This window comes from Berghia stephanieae, chromosome 1 (assembly GCF_034508935.2).
Source record: "Berghia stephanieae isolate SIO BIC M18660-M18661 chromosome 1, UCSD_Bste_1.3, whole genome shotgun sequence".
NCBI lineage: Eukaryota > Metazoa > Mollusca > Gastropoda > Nudibranchia > Aeolidiidae > Berghia > Berghia stephanieae.
The window spans coordinates 145,210,936-145,233,455 of record NC_088360.1 but is presented as its reverse complement, the minus strand read 5'-3'; the positions used below and the strand labels follow the sequence as shown (position 1 = coordinate 145,233,455).

The 22,520-nt window shown below is 35.3% G+C and overlaps 1 protein-coding gene across 2 annotated transcripts in view; it reads right to left on the bottom strand.

Annotated features, from left to right (window-relative positions):
• The window catches only part of LOC144963432 (calmodulin-like), a 44,548-nt gene extending 24,200 nt beyond the window's left edge, over positions 1-20,348 (bottom strand). The window contains exons 1-4 of one of the 2 annotated variants that reach the window (XM_078897491.1): positions 20,190-20,348; positions 11,706-11,736; positions 9,526-9,669; positions 6,891-7,133 (exon numbers count right to left, since the gene is read on the bottom strand). In XM_078897491.1, coding sequence (XP_078753617.1) covers positions 6,891-7,133; positions 9,526-9,669; positions 11,706-11,736; positions 20,190-20,192 — 421 coding nt within the window. In that variant the 5' untranslated portion in view covers positions 20,193-20,348. The remainder of the gene's footprint in view (positions 1-6,890; positions 7,134-9,525; positions 9,670-11,705; positions 11,737-20,189) is intronic. The other variant, XM_078897492.1, reaches the window with a different exon arrangement.
• Positions 20,349-22,520: the final 2,172 nt, after the last annotated feature.

Sequence of the window (22,520 nt, the reverse complement as noted above, 5' to 3'; positions counted from 1 at the left end):
TATGATGTGATATGATGTGATGTGATATGGTATGATATGATATGATGTGGTATGATATGGTATATGATATGGTATGATATGATGTGATATGATATGATGTGATATGGCATGATATGATATGATATGATGTGATATGATATGAATGATGATTGATATGATATGAATAAAGATAGATAGATATATTGATATGATATGATATTATGATATGATATGATATGAATGATATGATATGATATGATATGATATGATGTGATATGTGATATGATGATATGAATGATATGATATGATATGATATGATATGATGATATGATATGATATGATATGATATGATATGATATGATATGATATGATTGATTGATATGATATGATATGATATGATATGATATGATATGATATGATATGATATGAATGATATGATATGATGATATGATATGATATGATATGATATGATATGATATGATATGATATGATATGATATGATATGATATGATATAGATATGATATGATATGATATGATATGATATGATATGATATGATGATATGATATGATATGATATGATATGATATGATATGATATGAATGATATGATATGATATGATATGATATGATATGATGATATGATATGATATGATATGATAGATATGATATGATATGATATGATGTGATATGATATGATATGTATATGATATGATATGATATATGATATGATATGATATGATATGATTGATATGATATGATATGATATGATAGATATGATGATATGATGATATGATATGATATATGATGTGATATGATATGATATGATATGATATATGATATGATATGATATGATATGATATGATATGATATGATATGATATGATATGATATATGATATGATATGATATGATAATGATATGATATGATATGATATGATATGATATGATATGATATGATATGATATAGATATGATATGATATGATATGATAATGATATGATTGATATGATATGATATGATTGAATATGATATGATATGATATGATATGATAATGATATGATATGATATGATATGATATGATAATGATTTTGATATGATATGATATGATATGAATATGATATGATATGATATGATATGATATGATATGATATGATATGATATGATATGATATGATATGATATGATATGATATGATATGATATGATATGATATGATATGATATGATATGATATGATATGAATGAATGATATGATATGATATGATATGATATGATATGATATGATATGATATGATATGAATATGATATGATATGATATGATATGATATGATATATAGATATGATATGATATGATATGATATGATATGATATGATATGATATGATATGATATGATATGATATGATATGATATGATATGATATGATATGATATGATATGATATGATATGATGTGATGTGATGTGATGTGATGTGATGTGATGTGATGTGATGTGATGTGATGTGATGTGATGTGATGTGATGTGATGTGATGTGATGTGATATGATATGATATGATATGATATGATATGATATGATATGATATGATATGATATGATATGATATGATATGATATGATATGATATGATATGATATGATATGATATGATATGATATGATATGATATGATATGATATGATATGATATGATGATATGATATGATATGATATGATATGATACGATACGATACGATACGATACGATACGATACGATACGATACGATACGATACGATACGATACGATGTGATATGATATGATATGATATGATATGATATGATATGATATGGTATGATATGATATGATATGATATGATATGATATGATATGATATGATATGATATGATGTGATATGATATGATATGATATGATATGATATGATATGATATGATATGATATGATATGATATGATATGATATGATATGATATGATATGATATGATATGATGTGATATGATATGATATGATATGATATGATATGATATGATATGTTATGATATGATGTGATATGATATGATATGATATGATGTGATGTGATATGATATGATATGATATGATATGATATGATAAGATATGATATGATATGATATGATATGATATGATATGATATGATGTGATGTGATGTGATATGATATGATATGATATGATATGATATGATGTGATGTGATGTGATGTGATATGATATGATATGATATGATATAATAATAATAATAATAATAATAATAATAATAATAATAATAATAATAGATCTTTATTGTCCATAAATATGGCAATTTGTCATTTAGTTACGCTTGTTATAATGTTAAACGATAACTAAGATTGAACAGATATTTCACTCCTACTTATTTTCTCTCTCTCTCTCTCTCTCTCTCTCTCTCTCTCTCTCTCTCTCTCTCTCTCTTTCTTTCTTTCTTTCTTTCTTTCACACGTGCGATATACACAACATAAACATATTCATTTCGTTTTCAATTTGTTACGATTGTGGCAATTCGACACCAAAAATTATCATCATTATCAATTGGTCAGTTAATCTTACATTAAATAAATTAATCAGTTAATCAGTCAACGAATCAATCCTTGGTTTTTCTGTACCATATGAAATATTCAAAATTTTTATTGCTGATGGAACGAACGTTGATTTATACTTGTTAGTTCTACATTTAATCTGACAAAACCTTCTCCCAGATGGTAAAAGACTAAATTCATGGTATAAAATATGTTTTTTATTGTTGGTAATTGAGAATGCTTTCCTTTCTATTGCTTTTCCATGAATTCTTTCTACTCCATCAAGAGGATGGTTTATTATTTTTGATGCCTCTTTGATAGATTTTGAAATTTTTGATTTATCTTTAAGTCGGCATCCTCCAAACCATATGGTGCAGCCAAACGCAATTACACTTTTAATCAATGAGTCATAAACTCTTAACATAGTTTTCTTCCTTACTTGAAATGTTCTCAATTTCCTTAGGATGTATAATCTTTGGGCAACTTTCTTAGATATTATATTAATATGTTGAGAGAAATTGAGGGAACTATCAATGGTTATTCCTAAATATTTAAAATAGTCAACTATCTCAACATCATCTTTACCGATCGCCACACACTTTAAGTCGTTTTTATTTTTTACACAAACACCTGTTCTTTCGTTTTTTCAACATTTAATTCAAGCTGATTTTGTTTACACCAATCGGTGAATATATTTATTTGTTTGAAATAATTCTTTTCGGTAACTTTATCTTTTAATAAGCCAAGAATAGCAGTATCATCTGCATATTTCACTATAAAACAATTTTCAAAGGATGATATGATATGATATGATGTGATGTGATATGATATGATATGATATGATATGATATGATATGATGTGATGTGATGTGATGTGATATGATATGATATGATATGATATGATATGATATGATATGATATGATATGATATGATATGATATAAATATGATATGATATGATATGATAGATGATATGATATGATATGATATGATATGATATGATAATGATATGATTGATATGATATGATATGATATGATATGATATGATGATTGATATGATATGATATGATATGGTATGATATGATATATGATATGATATGATATGATGTGATATGATATGATATGATATGATATGATATGATATGTGATATGATATGATATGATATGATATGATGTGATATGATATGTATTATGTGATATGATATGATATGATTATGATATGATATGATATGATATGATAAGATATGATATGATATGATATGATATGATATGATATGATGTGATGTGATGTGATGTGATGTGATGTGATGTGATATGATATGATATGATATGATATGATATGATATGATATGATATGATATGATATGATATGATATGATATGATATGATATGATATGATATGATATGATATGATATGATATGATGTGATATGATATGATATGATATGATATGATATGATATGATATGATATGATATGATATAAGATATGATATGATATGATATGATATGATATGATATGATATGATGTGATGTGATATGATATGATATGATATGATATGATATGATATGATATGATATGATATGATATGATAAGATATGATATGATATGATATGATATGATATGATATGATATGATATGATATGATATAATATGATATGATATGATATGATAGGATATGATATGATATGATATGATATGATATGATATGATATTATATGATATGATATGATATGATATGATATGATATGATAAGATATGATATGATATGATATGATATTTGATTATTTGAATGTTTTTTTAGTCGTATGACCTTTAATTATCCATTGTAACAGAAATTGAGAACACTTTTAATGAAACAGTTGATTGGTTATGTCACGTCAGTACTTTTTATTTCTCATGCTGGCCAGAACTTGTGATCAGAATGTGTGAAAGTCACAAGATGATCAGATTTATAATGTATTATTTATAATAATATATCCTCTGGGTAAGCTTTTATGCTCGTCGGAGAAATATTTCCTAAGGGTGTCCGCCATTGTTCCGATAGTTTAGTAACTGGCTCTAATCTTTGTTTAGAACCACGATGGCCGCCGTTGCTGGGCGACGTGACATCAGACTATTGAATCAAATTGTCGTGCTCAGAGCAATATATCTGTTTCGTTCGGATTTCTGGGTCTAGTCGACGGTGTTTATTTTAGTTATCTCGTTATTCTGTATTTTGAAATAAAAACATTTTGAGGGTTTCGCAATTTTTGTTATTGTAGAGATTGCTATGATAAAAGAAGTTATCTCAGTGGTGACGGATGACTTAAAACTTGTGTAACTCACTCGATTAGTTTCTCTTTAACACTGAATTATTTTTTAACAAATCTCAACACGCTTCAACAGTCGTAACGTCACTTCCCTCGTAATGACGCATGGTAACTTAGTAACTGGCTCTAAACTATTGGAACAATGGCGGACGCCCTTATGAAATATTTCTCCGTCGAGCATAAAAGGGTATCCGGAGGGGGAAAAAATACATTATAAATCTGATCATGTTTTGACTTTTACACATTCTGATCACAAGACATATGAAAAGTTCTTGCCAGCTTGAAGAATAAATAGTACCGATTTTCTTTGTTTAGAACCACGATGGCCGCCGTTGCTGGGCGACGTGACATCAGACTATTGAATCCAATTAATTGCCAGGTTGTTTTGGTTGTTTCCTGCTACTACATGTACAAAACAATTTTTTGTCATATTACGAATGGGCTATAGTGTACTTTATATAGGATCACTTTCAAGATAGATCATCATGAAAAAATTGTCATGCCTACACTTTCAGTTTGACTGAATCTCACCAGTTACCCAGATGCAGTTTTTGTAACCAAATGTACAACGGCGTCAATGAAACAATGTGACAACTTTTCGGTGTGTCTTATTTACGAAACCCACCGAAACCAGCCGAAACCCACCGAGCCCGACAAAACCCGCCGAAACCCAGCCCCAGGTTCACTCCCCAATGGTGTACACTTCCCTGAGTCCCAGGTTCACTCCCCACTGCTACCTACTTCCCATAACTATGTCGGGTTTCGTCGGGTTTCGGTGGGTTTCGTAAAAAAGACTCACCCACAACTTTTGCTTCTGACAGGACATCGACGACGATAAAAGCAACGATACCGATATCTACTCTTTATCGATATCGCCTTATCAACCACACATTTTGGTGGAAGCTATTATTATTATTATTATTATTATTATTATTATTATTATTATTATTATTATTATTATTATTATTATTATTATTATCATTATTACTATCATTGTTTGCCTTGCTTTGTTATTGATTTTACTTACTTGATTTGTTGATGAAAATATTATATACTTTTTTTTTTAATTTTTTAATTGAGCTTTATATAGCGCAATATCCACTAAATGTGCTCAAAGCGCTTTACAAGGGGTCCATGGTCAACAGCAACATTTAACATGTAGGACGGGACATGACGCCTGTTAGGCGATATTACAATTTTTCGGACAAAGACAACCCTGTTAAGGGCCAGGTACTCATTTTACACCTGAGTACGGTGAGAGAATGTGAGTAAAGAGCCTTTTCCAAGGACTCAACTATGCGTCGAGCGCGCGGCTCGAACCCAGGACCTTCCGATCCGAAAGCGAGTGTCATACCACAAGACCACATAGCCGCACTTGTATGAGTTATATTGGCAATTGCCTAAAAATAAACTTCCGAGACTTGAAAACGTGTAAATCGTTAGTCGACTATCGCATTTTAAACGAACTCATAAGTGCAATGTTGGTCGTGTATCTATATATTATGTGTATTAACAATTCTTTTCGAAATATTTTCTAAAAATATCGATTAATTTATAACTGAAACGAGGGAATATTATATAACAAAGAACCTCGTTTATTTATTCTTCAGACAAAAATAAAGAGAAATAATACTGCTTCCGGCCTGGTTCCCATTTCACACCAGGCTGTGATAATGTGAACAAAAACCCGTTTCCAAGGACTCAACTTTCCGACGCCTACAGCGGACATCAAACCTGGGACATAAAGATCACAATCCGAATATTATGATACCACTTAACCCTATCTTTACCAACCATAGGAAAGCCGTCATATTCGTTACGACACAACCGACAATTTTCTCATTCTGAGTTCTATTGTACATCACAAAATGTTTAAAAATGTTTGGTTACAGCTATAAATACTAAACACTGTGTTGTAGACATCATTTTGCTGAACAACATTCTGTATAGAATACACTTGTTACTTTTTTGTTTGATTAGGAAAAGTCTATTTTTGTGTCGGGTGGATGTGAATTTTCGGGGGAAAATTCTAAAAATAGCTGGAAAGGAGAGAGTTAACCACAAAATGACGTACCTTGATAATTGACTCTTCCGTCAGAATCTACATCCGCTTCCTTTATCATGTCATCCACTTCCTCTTCCGTCAGCTTCTCTCCTAGATTCAGCATGGCATGACGTAGTTCCGCCGCGTCGATAAACCCATTGCCATCTTTGTCAAACACCTTGAAGGCCGTTTCCAGCTCCTCTTGGGGATTGATCTCCGACATTCTTTTGTGCATCATGGGAGCAAATTCTCCAAATTCTATTTTTCCACTCCCTGTCAACAAAACACCAATAATTAGTAGGTTGAAGCATTTCTGTAGGTCGGGGCTTCAGAGTACAATAAAATAGTAAAACACTCTCTCCGTGTGTAAAGTAAAATGTCAAAATTGCCATGTGCAGTTCGGACTAAAGGCCAGAGGTATGGCCTATCTCAATTTATCAAATTAATATATAAAGTGTTCCTAGTGTTTCTTGGTTGTATATTTTTTTACATTTTTGTGCATTTGCACATATATATGTATACATTTCCGCCATAGATTCTCAACTTTGTGTTTATACATTTTCATGCATGCCACGTCTGTAAACGAAATTCCATTTTTTTATGAATAAAGTATATATTATCATTATTATTATTATTATTATTATTATTATTATTATTATTATTATTATTATTATTATTATTATTATTATTATTATTATTATTATTATTATTATTATTATTGTGCGGCTATGTGCTCTAGTGGTATGACACTCGCTTTCGGACCGGACCGCTTTCGGACGCATAGTTGAGTCCTTGGAGAAGGCTCTTTACTCACATTCTCTCACCGTACTCAGGTGTAAAATGAGTACCTGGCCGTTAACAGCGTTGTCTCTGTCCCAAAAATTTGTAATATCGCCTGACAGGCGTCATGTCTCGTCCTACATGTTATGTGTTGCTGTTGGCCAGGGACCCCTTGTAAAGCGCTTTGAGCACGTTTAGTGGAATTTGCGCTATATAAAAGCTCAAGTTTTATTATTATTATTATTATTATTATTATTATTATTATTATTATTATTATTATTATTATTATTATTATTATTATTATTATTATTATTATTATTATTCGTTTCATTCGGATTACTGTGTCTAAGTTGCTTGTGTTTATCTTAGTTACCTCTTTATGCTCTATTTAAAAATAACCGGGAAGGGCTTTGCATGTTTCTTATTGTAGAGGTTGCTATGATAAAAGTAGTTATACCAGTGGTGATAGCTTACATAAGGGGCAGCGTGCCTCACCGATACTGTCTTTGCTTCGTACCCGAGAGGTACCGAGTTCGATCACCCGCCGCTGCGCTGTGTGGCCTTGAGCAAGTCACCTTGCCGTAGCTCAATTTGCGGCGCTGCGCTGCGGCTGACGCCGGAATTATTCCAGTCTTCCCTTGGAATAGACCCTAAAGACAAATTTCCCCTATGGGATGAATAAGGGGAATTTCATTTTCTGTATTTATTTTATTTTTATTTAACTTGTGTAAATCACTCGATTAATTTCCTTTAAACACTGAATTAGTTTAAAACAGCCCCATTCAAACATTTACTGCCATTGTCAGGTTTTGTGGCCATTTGCACGCGAGATAATGTGAGTAAAGAGTATATTCCAAGGACCCAACTATGCGCACTCAAGTGGGACTTGAACCCTGGACCTATCGGCCTGAGTAACATACCACAAGATGACATGGCGGCAAGATGATATGAAATGATATACGTGTGATACATTTTCAGAAACCATATAATTTGTTCTCATTAAATGAAAAGAAACTAACCCAGATCTTACAATACACACACACACACACACACACATATATATATATATATATATATATATATATATATATATATATACATACATATATATATATATATATATATATATATCTATTGTAAGATCTGGGTAATATATATACTGTAGCCCCGTGCGTTTATACATAATAAGCCGCATTTTCTTGAAAAATGAGTTGGTTTAATTAATGAACACCTCTATCACAATTCATATTTTCTTCGATAAAAATATCTAGACTCTTGGTGGCTGTTAGAACCTGTGAATTGTAAATCTAATGAACGAGAATGAATATTACTATAGCTTTGAAAAGAAACGGGTCTGGTATATTGTTCTTTTGGAAGCTGTTCTATTCATGTATATCCATTGCTTTTTAGACTGTTGTTTGAATATTTAGTATAAAGAAGGTTGTTGTTTTTATCAGAACGTAGTTGCGATTCCAAACCTTGTTTTCGTTGTAATGTATGTTTAATTTTCGCAATTTAAGTTAAGTGACTCAACCCTAACACCGACTATATCCGTAGTTTACTCGGGGTAACTTTTACCCCATGTCTATTTATTACATTTTTCTGAGACAAATTATAGGCGTAGGATCAAAGCTATTGTTTTTAATTTTTACATGTTAATTATAGTTGAATAAAACTATCCATGTACATGCTCATTTTTAATGCATTCATTTTTTTTCCAATTTTGACACGTAGCAAACATCTCTAGGATTGAGTGAGTTAAACGTTGGTTACCAGGTTTATACATTCACAGCATTATTAACACCAAAATCACCCGGATATAATAATACTGTTTGGAAGCGATGCGTTGAATATGGATAATATATTATATAATTTATTTGTTTACCATCGGAGTCAATCGCTTGTATCATATTTCGTAGTTCTGCCTCTGTCGGGTTTTGACCCATGGATCTCATCACAGTGCCAAGTTCTACAGAAGAGATGTTGCCGCTTCCGTCCTTATCAAATTTGTTGAATTCTTTCCTGATCTCTGGGATAAAAAGCAATTAATTAATCAGTAGATTGTTGACCAATCAAAACACCGGATTTGTGCCATATTATGACTTCCTCATGTAAATGCATCCCTAGTATTTGGAAAACCTCTGAGATAATTCCTGTTTCTAAAAGAGACAAACTAAATTCCAACAATGATCATTGACCTTTTGCACTTACACCAGTCATTATGATATTTTTCGCAAACAAAGTTACAAACTAACAAGGACGTTAGTCCATCTCCAAATAAGTATCAATTTACATTTAAAAACAGCAGTTTGAAGATGCTATTGTATTTACCAATAATATCCACAAACATTTATATACTCTCAGAAGTTTTGCAAGATTATTTCTGTTGATTTTCTGTCAGCCTTTGACACTAAACAACCATACCCACTCGTTGAAAAATTTGTCCATTTTTGTCTCAAAAATAATTGTAATATCCTGGCTAATTGAATTTTTGACCAATAGAAAGCAATATGTAAGCGCAGGAGGATAAAATTTCCACGAGTTAACCATAAACACTGGTGCTCCCCATGTTTGTGTAATCTCGCCCGTGTTGTTCATTCTGTACACAAAAGATTGTCAAAGCTCAAGTATCAGTGTTCCTTTATTAAAATGTGCAGACGACACCACTATACACGGCGTATTATTAAATACCATGAGGGTCAATTCAAAAAAGAAATCAATAAATTTGTCTCTTGGTGTGATGATAATTATCTTGAATTAAACGTCAACAAAACAAGATAATATTAATAATAATAATAATAATAATAATAATAATAATAATAATAATAATAATAATAATAATAATAATAATAATAATGATAATAATAATAATAATAATAATAATAATAATAATAATAATAATAGTAATAATAATAATAATAATAATAATAATAATAATAACAACAACAACAACAACAATAATAATAATAATAATAATAATAATAATAATAATAATAATAATAATAATAATAATAGATTTTATAAAAATAAAAGCATAATCTGGTCATAAAAAAACAAAACGATTGAGAAAATATGTTGGGTGTCACAGTTGATACCGAAGGCAAACACATCAATAACATTAAGCTTAAAATAAACCAAATAATATATTTAAAAAAAAAACTTGCTCAACTAAATTTTGATAAAACACTCTGCACTTTATTTTACAGATCAATCATAGAGAGGATTTTGATTTTTTTTTTTGTAATGCCAGGTAGGAATAAAATTACCTTAGCATTGATAAAGGGAATTTTTTAAAAAATTATTGAAAGAGCTAGTCACAACTCTTGTCTTGTGATGAATTAAACAGGGTGTGTCCATTAACTCTCTTGCTGTTTAATAGCATCTTTAGCAGAAAAATCATCACAGCCAATATTCTTTACACGTGGACATGTGAAAACACAAATGTGTTATATTTTGTTTACCATTTTTATCCACTCAATGTCGTTCAGTCTGGTTGCCATGACAACATACAAGCAAATTCAACCTATTTTGAAGGTCTATAACCTACATGTGTTTTGTGGTTTTTGTGGGTTTGTTATTGATTCACTATCAAAGGTATGGCACGTATAATGCGCGATTATAATATTTCTTCGACAAACACAACGTTGTTAGTGCTAGGTACTCATTTTACAACTGTCTGAAGTGAGGGTATGTGAGTAAATAGTCTTTTCCAAGGACTCAAATTTGCCTCAAACATAGTGGTATTCGAAATAGGAACATACAGCTCAGAAGCCAGGTGTCGAACCATAGGACCCCAAAGCCTCAAAAACCTTTTAACTCACTCAACCCTACAACCGACTTTATCCGTATTTTACCCGGGCTACTTTTACCCAATGCCTATTTATTACATTTTTTCTGAGACAAATTATAGGCGTAGTATCAAAGCTAATGTTTTTAGTTTTTACATGTTAATGGTAGTTGAATAAAACTATCTATGTACATGCTCATTTTTAATACATTTTTTTTCCAATTTTGAAAAGTAGCAAACATTTATATGATTGAGTGAGTTGAGCATTGCAATCTTACCTTCCATCTCCGCTTCAGAAATTGGTTCACCCTGTAAAACATGATAAATAGATAAATAAATGAATATGTAAATAAATAAGTAGTTGGATAAATTAGTCCGTTAGAGCCAATAGCTCCATGGAGCGGGTTTATCCCGGTTTCTATAGATAGTTCTTCTTCTTCTTCTTCTTCGTTCCTCTGATGGACATCTATGGCTGCAGTCCGATAACTGCTATGAAGTCTGTGGTCCGCTTTAGGTCCTCAGCCTCACCATAGAGCTTTGTGTTGAGTGTTGTTGGGGTGACCTAGTGGTTCGAACGTTGCACGTTGTATAATGGGCAATCCATAAGCACATGTAAAGTGGTTTCATGGTCGGTTCCACATGGGCAATAAGGGGTTGTTCCAATACCTAGCTTTGTAAACATATGTCCTCTTAGTCTATTGTGTCCTGTTCGGAGGCGGAATAGAGTGACTTGGCTACTTCGCTGAATGGCATGGATTGGATCCTGTTTGTTGTGTTCCAGGTGTGTGTCATTCCTTTCTTTGTCTATTTTTAGCTTTAATATTTTCTTTTGCTGATGGTAAGTGATTGACGACTTCGGTTGTTCCTTTTGGGCTCCTTCTTTGGCCAGTTGATCGGCAATTTCATTTCCATATATACCTACATGACTTGGAATCCACTGCAGCACAATTTTTCCTGTTTTATCAGATAAGCCCTCAAGGGCCTCCACAGTGTGTGCGGCTTCATAGTCCTGGTAATTTTCAATAGACCGGAGAGCATCATCAGAGTCTGTCAAGTAAACCACATTTTCCCCGTATATTCTGTGATCTCTGGATAGTTCTTTTGTTGCATTGAGGATGGCTTTTTCTTCAGTTTTAGTACTTGTGCACATTGAACCAACTGATACAGATATTTTTGTTTCTGTTTTATCTGTCCAGTGTATGAGTGCACCAGCACCTCCATTCATGAGGGGGCCGGAAACTGAGCCATCTGTATAAACTCTTATCCAGTTGGTCATTGGGTATTTTTTATCGATCATCTTTAGGGTTTGAGCATTGTCATTATTGTTTCGAATGTTTTTCTTGTTGATGGGTATGGATTTTTGTTTCTTTTTCCACGGTGGTGGTTTGAGATTTGGGACATTGATTTGGGCAATATCTTCCTTTGGTGTCACTTTATATTTGCTCTCTAGTTTTTGTCCCAAAGCGATGAAGTTTTCCCTTTTGAGTTGATTCTCTTTCTTTTCCATTGTACTTGGATGCAGTGGTTGGGATTCCATGAATTTTATCTTTGAGAATTGTGTCATTATTTTTAAATTTCGTTGTTCTTTGAGAGGTTTTATTCCTGTGTGGGTTTCCATCTTGTGAATTGGTGTTGTTTTCATTGCTCCAGTGATCACGCGTAGGCATTGGTTTTGGACTTTTTCAACCTTTTGAAATTGAGCCTGTGAGCACGTTCCCCATGCCGATATAGCATAGTCTATTGCAGGTCTTACATATCCAAGATATGTCTTCTTCAGGACGTTTGAGTTTGCTCCCCATTGCGTTCCAGCAAGTTTTCGGAGAAGCTGCATTCTCTTGTACCCTTTCTGTTGACTTTCATCTATTTGATGTTTCCAAGTGAGTCGAGGGTCAAATTTCACTCCTAGATACTTAGGCATAAGGTCTTCTCTCAGAATCTTTCCATCCAAAGTTAATCGCATAGATTGCTTTTTGGTTGATAAGCTGAATGTTGTGTATGTGGTTTTATCAGCATTTACTCTCATACCCCAGTCGTTTGTCCATTTGCTCAAAGCATCAAGAGTCATCTGTATCCTGGCCTTTGCAGTACCAATATTTCTTTCAGTGCACATCAGTGCAAGGTCATCTGCATACATGGCTGCTTTTACTCCTCTGCATTTGGTTTCGCAGATGTCATTGATAAAAACGACAAAGAGGGTTGGTGAGAGAACCCCGCCTTGTGGTACTCCATTTGTCATGTTCGTTAGCTTGCTTTTAGAGTTTTGAGATTGGACTCTTGCTTTTCGATTTGTGAGGTAATCTTTAATCCATGCAAACATGTTGTGTGAAACGTTGGCTTTCTTAAGTTTGAGAAGTAGTCCTTTTGTCCAGACTTTGTCAAATGCCTTTTCCATATCCACCCAAACTGTGACTGTGTGTTTTTTTTCTTGGTAACCATTTTCGATCAGCTGCGAGATGTATGTTATCTGGTCCTCTGTGCAGCGATATTGTCTGAAACCAGCCTGTTCATCTGATATCAACTTATTGCTTTCTAAATACCATTGGAGACGGCGATTAACAATTCTCTCCATCAGTTTACCCAAACAGCTTGTCAAACTTATTGGTCGGTAGCTTTCGGGTTTATTTTTTGGCTTGCCATCCTTCTTTATTGGTATCATGGTTGCCTGTTTCCATTTGAGCGGAAGTTTACCCTGTTTCCAACTTGCATTGAACAGTTGTTTCATTTTCCTCTTTGTGACGGTTCCTAGGTGTTTCAACATGTCATTAGTAACATCATCTGGACCTGGTGATTTGTTCGTTTTTAGATATTCCAAGGCAATTTCTACTTCTTCTTTTTTAATCGAACTGAACATGACATCATCTGTGGATTCTTTGGGTGTATCCTTGTGTTTTCTCAATTCTTTGTGGACTTCTCGTTTTCGTTCTTTTCTAATCTGTATACTCCCAACACTTGAGTACTGCTTCATAAAACAGTTTGCTGTTTGTTTTTTGTTGAGAATCCTCCCCTGATCATCTTCTACTGATGGTGCAGCATATCTGTTTTCTTGTCCACTTAGAGCTTTGGTTAGGTTCCATAACTTTCTTCCGTCTCTGTCGTAGTCAAGTTGTCTGGTTTTTTCATGCCATGCTTCCTGTTTTGCTTTTATTGTTTCTTTCCTGAGAGTTTTTTCAGCCTCTTTGTAAATTTCCATATTCTCATCATTTGGCTCTCTCTCTGCTTTTTTTCTGTGTTCAGTGACTTGGCTGTTGAGGCTTCCTAATTTTTCAGTCCATCCTGGACAGTAGTCCTTTCTTGATCCTCTGGGGATTGATTCTTTTGCAGCTTTCATGATTGATTTTGTGAAAGCTTTGGCTGATTTTTCCACATTCCTTGTTTTACAGTTTATCTCTTTTGTATAACTATCAGTCAACTTTGAAAACAGAGTCCAGTCTGCTTTTTTATAATTCCATCTCGGAGGTGGTGCCTTTCTGTCTTTTGCATATTCTTCAGTTATTTCAACCAGAATGGGACGATGATCACTTCCTTCCAGTTGTTCCTTTATCTGTTTACTGACTTTTCCGGTGAGATCTTCAGATATGAGAGTTAGGTCTGGAGTTGATGTTGTCTTCCATGCTCTTGAGAAGTATGTATCTGGGTCATCTTCATTTCTGACAATTTGAAGCTTACTGTCTGTAAGCCAATTTTCAAGGGTTTCACCTTTTCTGTCTAAGTCATTGTATCCCCAGCTTGGGGAGTGGCTATTGAAGTCTCCCGCAACAATGAACTGTTCTTCTTCACTTCTTATGTTTTCAATTGGCAGATTCTCTGATGGTGGGCTGTAACAGTTATATATTGTGTATTGCAATTTGTTTTTGGTAATTTTTACAGCCAAATTTTTCAACAGATTCATCTGTCGTTATTTCATTTGTCGCCATGTCATTTCTGACGAAGATGATTACTCCACCTTTGTTCCGTTCTTTTCTGTCTTTCCTAAAATGTTGATATCCCCTTATTGAACACCTAATGTTTTCTGTGAGGTGTGTCTCCTGAATGCAGGCAATATCTATCTTCTCATCCTGAAGAAACTTGGAGAGGGCAGTCTTTTTATGTTGTATCCCTTCTGCATTCCATTGTAGCAATTTGATAGTTCCAGTAGTCCGTAACCTTGCATCTCCTACCCTGGTTCCACAGCAGGAGGGCAAGGTACCACCAGATCGCTTGGGTGAACCCTGTTTATCAGGGCTCGACGCTAGGTCCGTCCGGCGGGAATCCCCAGACTTCGCGCCATATCGTCCGGCAGTTTTGTTGTCCATCATTGTGAGGAGGATGCGTGTCACATTAATTTTTGGGTTGGTTTCCCTCTCCAGACTATTTGCGCCTTTCGGCTCTGTGACTCCGACTTCAGCTGTTCTTTATTCTCTGGATGTGTTTCCATAGCCTTTCATCTTCCCAGATCCACAAGGCAGTGGTGGTTTGAAGTTGGATTTTTCCTTCTCCTAGACAGACTGCTTTCCAAGGCTATGAGCTCTGTCCACCCATTAATGGTGTCTAGGCTGGGAGTCCAGGAGGGTATCTTTGTAGAGTGGCAGTTTCCCTTCACCCCACCAGCGTCATGGGGCTATCACAGCTTATTGCGTGAACTAGGGCAATCTGGCCACGGCGGTTGATTCCTCCCTTCATCCGTCACCTCAGACACATAGAAACTCGTGTCATCAGCCTGTTAGAAAGTTCCTTTCGGAATACTCCAACCGTTGCCCAGGAGGCGGGCGGGGAAGAATGCCCCTACTTGGACCCTGACACGAGCTGGAATGGGTTGCGGATCAGTACTGATCAAAATAATCCAATCCTGCCTCCCTATAGATAGTTCGAAGATGACGTCACTCAAGTCTTTGTTATTGATTTTTGCCATCCGCGTTTATGAATAATGCTCACTGAACTGTGTTAACCCGACTATAAACGTTCATGGATAGACACAGTTTTGTGTGTCGGTCCGTTATACTTCCGGATGGCAATGTTATGAACTTCTTAGCAAAGTGCATACTATCTATAGCGTTAATAATAGCAATTGCTTGATACCCTTTAGATAGTCTATTGCAAAGTACTCTCCGCCAGATCTAATAGACCCAGCTACGCAACCCCTGCTGGGTGAAAAAAAAACTCGACTTCAATCCGGGATCGATCTTGGTTCATTTTGCTTGAGGAGCGACTACTCTACCAACTGAACTATCGGGATCCTTAAGTGGATGAATACACAAGTGAATAAATAAATAAATAGTCAAATAGTTCGCCGTGAACAGCAGTAATGTGTTGATACTATGCATTTAGGTAAAATGCTCACATTTTCTGTCCGCCAAATGAATCGCACCAACACACAAATATAATACGTGTAACTTTTACTCTTTATGAGGGGCGAGGTGGCCAATTGGTTAAGGTGACCCGGAGGTTCCCGGATTCGAACCCCACTTCAGACACTCGTTAAAAACATGATTAACCCCTAATTGGCTTCAACAGTCGTAACGTCACTTCCCTTGTAATGACTCATAGTAAATTAGTAACTGGTTCTAATTTATCGGAACAATGGCGGACCTCCTAATGACATACTTCTCCGACGAACATAAAAGTGTATCCAGAGGAGAAAAACATAAATCTGTTCATGTTTTGACTTTTATACATTCTGATCACATGACATGTGAAAAAGTTCTAGCCAGCATGAAGAATAAAAGTTCCGATTTTCTTTGTTTAGAACCAAGCTGCTCGTTGCTGGGCGGATGTGACGTCAGATTTTTGAATCCTATTTCAATCAGAATTCACCATGATCAGCAACCGTATGCGTGACAATAGTTGCAAAACTCTGGCCATGGTATTGCTGTCTTGGGTAAAACACTTTACATACGCGTTACCCCACTCGCCTTCAGCATGACTGAGTATCCGGCTATAGGCCGATAGTGACGGATATTATGAGATTGTGCTTTTACAAAAATGACTCCTACCAGGAGACTTGTACCGTATGCAACGAAAATGTGATTCTATAGGACATATTGGAAGAACAGAAGAAGCATTATAAGCTTTAAACGCGATATGTCCGTAGAAATGCGTATTATACACTCTCACACACACACACAAACACACACACACACACACACACACACTAATATATGTGTGTATGTATGTATGTAAGTATGGATGTGTGTGTACTGATATAAGAATTTTTAGAATTGAAAACCGAAATAAAACGAAATTCAACCCCCCCCCCCTCACCCCTTACCAAGAAGACGGATCAATATCTCTATTCAAACGTTTATTGCACCAACAAAACTTTCTTACCAAAGGAATGATAAAGTTCCCAGTCAGAATCCACATAATATGTAACTCATCGTATCAAATCGGTATCATGTCGTACGATTTAGATGTTGAAAGATTGAATTTAGAGCCCAAAATATTAGACTTGGGTTAAGGGTGTATTCGATGGGCGTCCCGTTAGCTCAGTTGGTAGAGCAGTCGCTTCACACGCAAAGGGACCGAGATCGATCCCCGGATTGCTGTCGAGATTTTTTTTCTGACCCCCCCCCCACCCCTGTCCATCAAGCGGTGATTGGTTAACTGGGTCTGATAGATATGGCGGAAAGTACTTTGCTCTAGATTATCGTCCTATCATAGTAGTAGTAGTAGTAGTAGTAGTATCGTTCGGCTACACTTCTATGTTCAAGGTATCAATCTAGGTTCGGAAGTCATCATCACATTTGTTGATGGTTTCAAATCCACCTTCCAGTTTTGTCTCTGGGCAATCTAGTACGAGGTGGTTTGCATCTTGTGGTGCTTGGTTGCATTTTGGGCATGTTGGTGATTCTTGGAGCCCCCATTTGTGCATGTTGACAGCTGTTCTTGTATGTTTTGACCGTAGTCTATTTGCAGCTACCCAGTATTTTCTTGGTTGATCCTGTAGACCTGGGAGACTTTTACAGGGATCTTCAGTTAGTTCCCCTCCTGTTGGCTTATTCTTTTCCATTCCTCGCACCAGGCTTCTTGTTTGTTGTAGTTTTCTTTCTTTGATAGGTAGAAAGGTGAACGAGATTTTAGTCTTGATGTTGGGGGCGCAGTTTTGTATATGGTTTGCAGAGGAGTTCCACTATCTTCTTCAGCTCTGGATATCCACTTCTGTGTTGCATCCTCTCTCCTCAAGTGGGGTGGTGCTATAGCGCTCATGACTGGCAGCCATTGTGATGGGGTTGATTTCAGGCATCCAGTTACTATTCGCATCGAGTCTCTTAGTTCCACATCAACAAGGTTTGTATGGGCACTTCTCGTCCAAACAGGAGTACAATATTCTGCCACACTGTAGCAAAGGGCCAGGGTTGACGGTCTGAAAAGAATTTGCGATGCTCCCCATGTTGTTCCTGCCAGTTTTCTGAGTAGACAATTTCGTTTCCCTATCTTTCTTGCTGTACCTTCAAGATGGGTTCTATAGGTCAGCCGTCTATCCAGTGTCACTCCGAGGTATTTTGGATTTTGCTCAGTTGGTAGTGTTGTGTCATCAATCTTGATCATCAGTTTTCGTTGTGATTCCCTGTTGTTAAGATGACATGCAGTTGCAACTATTTTATCGTCCTATCCAAAGGTAGCAAGCAATTGCTATTGTCGGTTTCACACTATAGAAACCGGGATAAACTCCGGCTTCATGGGCCTAGGGCTCTGAAGGACGACAACTAAGTGTATTTGAAGTATCTCTGGGATCGAAAAACTATCACTTCTACGTCTCTTACTACTTAGATTATAAAGTCACTTCCTCTATTATGGTACACACCAGCATATTACTGTTCTCAGGCGATGGGCCACATTTTTGCAAAGTGTGTTTGAATTCAGTAAAATATAATAATGATGTGTCACTTGCATTGAGTAGTTAACCCTGTTTTATTCTCATTTGACCTGCATTTATGGGCGCTTTATCATTTTCGCGTTATCAGAGGGCAGCGTGGCTCAGCGGTACAGTCTTTGTTTCGTACCCGAAAGGTATCGAGTTCGATTACCCGCCCTAGCTCAAGGTGCGGCGCTGTACTGCGGCTAACCCATGGGTTATTCCATTCTTCCCTTGGAATAGACCCTTGAAACAAATTTCCTCTTTGGGATGAATAAAGGGAAATTTACTCTTTTTTTTATTATTTCAAGTAGAATTTTCCAGTAATATAATAATGTACAGTTTGAGACAAAAATACATTGTGCTCTCATGATTGGTCCAGAATTCTTAATGTTCGAGAGTATAAAAATAAAAATCGATATTTGTTTTAGACTGTGCTTAGAATGAATATTATCTAAATCATTATTTTAGCCTGTACTTATAATGAATATTATTTAAATCATTATTTTAGACTGTACTTATAATGAATATTATCCAAATCATTATTTTAGACTGTACTTATAATGAATATTATTTAAATCATTATTTTAGACTGTACTTATAATGAATATTATCTAAATCATTATGCGATATGTAATGTTTGTGTTGATTGGTGACTGTTTTCTTTTTTCTTATCTATTATTATTATTATTACTTGTTATTATCAAAGGTATTTAAAGGATTTATTCATATTATAGTATAGTATATTTCAATATGTAAATGTAAATTTTTTTCACTCAACATTTTCTGCGTATTTGTCTCTCATCTGACTAAGGCCAAGGACCGTCTTTCTTGTATTACTTCGTCACATGAGTCACAGTTATCCTCTATATTTTATTTGCATTATGAAATTTATTTTTGTATTAAATTCTAAACATTACAATGTACTCACCATGTTTACTTGCTGGTGTTTTAAATCCTCCCAGAAATAAAAATTCACGTCTAATTTACTACGTTAAGACAGACCGTATCCTTTAACAGTCTCATGTATTTTGTATTAGGAGTCAACAATTTAAAGAATGGGAATGATTTAAGCCTTGAAAAAACAATCACAACAGAGAATAAATAGTCCTGCCACCTACAAACTTTGAAAAAAGGATAAAAGAAGGGGAAGGGGCGTAGGGGAATGGGGGGGGGGGGGGGGGGGGGTGGAAGGGTGCTTTAAGAGATTCGTGATCCGTGTAAGGTATTGAACCGTGTTGGGAATCGATCTGGTCTAATTATTGAGAGCTTTTATCTATCTCACGGATACATTATTGATCGCTTGATTGGTGTATTGGTCGGGGGGACATAGGCCTGTTCGATGGCAACAAAAACAAAAACAAGGGAGGTAATAAACTATCGCTTGTTTTACGGGTCAGTTTTAAGGGTAGGTAATTTTTATCGATCTTCGATGGTTTCCGGTGTGTATGTGTGTGTGTGTGTGTGTGAGAGAGAGAGAGAGAGAGAGAGACAGAGAGAGAGAGAAAGAGAGAGAGGGAGAGAGAGACTAGCCTTGCTAGTTCTTTAGCAAGTTATCTTGACCATCGAGATAACCAAAAGGAAAAGATGTGACAGTGCCAGACTAAGCATATTTAATCAATGTGACCAATGGAAATTTGGCTACTGGTATAACTCTCGCTTTCGGATCAAAAGGTCCAAAGTTCTTCTTCTTCTTCTTCTTCTTCTTCTTCTTCTTCTTCTTCTTCTTCTTCTTCTTCTTCTTTTTCTTCTTCTTCTTCTTCTTCTTCTTCTTCTTCTTCTTCTTCTTCTTCTTCCCGTCCTTCCCGAACCCCCCCCCCCCCCCGGGCTATCCGCCAACAGCATAGTCAGTTAGATCTGATGGTATGTATTTTGGTATAGACTAACTTCCTATCCAAAGAGTAGCAAGAAATTACTATCGTCCGTTTCCCTCTATGAAAACCTGGAAAATCTCCGGCTCAAGGGGCCTGGTGAATCTGAAGGACTACACAGCATCGTACTGTGTCATCAATCAGTAAAATATAACTGTGTGCACTACGTCATCATCGGTCTATAATTGTTTGCGTGCTACGTCATCAGTCGGTCAGATATCGATTTTTATTTTACCCCATTTTAATAGGAGGCGCAAAGAACAAAGAGGATGTTATAATATTTACGACTTGAAATCCCAGAATACTCACTCACTCACTCTATCCCATGACCGGTTGGTCGTCGGGGAGACTCTCGGGATGCAGACTTCACGATTCGACGCCACTCATCATGGTCTTGGACCTTCCTCGTTAGATTGTCCCACGTTAATCCTGTCCAATCTTTAATGTGATCTTGCCACACTTTCCTCTGTCTTCCTCTTTTTCGACAGCCTTCTACTCTGCCCTGCAATATTGTCTTGCATAAGCTTTCGTGTCTTACGAGGTGACCAAACCAAGACAATTTCCTTCTGTTTACCATTGCAAGTAGTGGTTCTTGCCTTCCTGCCAGTTCTTTTACTTCGTCCAGAACACTTACATTGGTCCTATGTTCCAAATATGATATTTTTAGTAGTTTTCGGTAGCCTTTGAGTTGGAATGCGCGAACTCTCCTTTCCGTGTCAGAATTCATGGTCCACGCCTCGCAACCATAGAGGAGTACAGACAGTACCAGAGAACTAAATAGTTTAAGCTTTGTCTTGAAGTTTATGTTGCTTTTCCAGATGCTATTTAATCTTGCCATTGCTGCAGTAGCCATGCCCAGTCTAGCTTTTATTTCCGACGTGCTTGTTCCGTCATCAGTGAGCAGCACTGCAAGGTATTTGAAAGATGCTACCTCTTGAAGAGTTTCACCATTCACGACAATTTGTGTTCTAGTATTGTCCCAAAATACACGAATTGGCAAATTTTAATAAACTATTTTTCTTTATAAAATGCAATGATAGGAAACAACACTATAAATTAGATTTCTTCCTCAACAACAGAATAAAACCATTTGAAATTGCCTGTCTTAATTAAAAAGAAAAAAATAGAGCACTTTAATAGCGTAATATCAACTAAACATGCTCAAAGCGCTTTACAAGGTGTCCCTGACCAACAACAACACGTAACATATAGAACGAAATATGACGCCTGTTAGGCGATATTACATTTTTTTCTTCCGACTGAGACAACGTCTGTTAACAGCCCCAGGCACTCATTTTACACCTGTACGAGGAGAGAACGTGAATAAAAAGTCTTTTCCAAGGACTCAACTATGCGCCGAGCGATGCTCGAACCCAGGACCTTCCGATCCG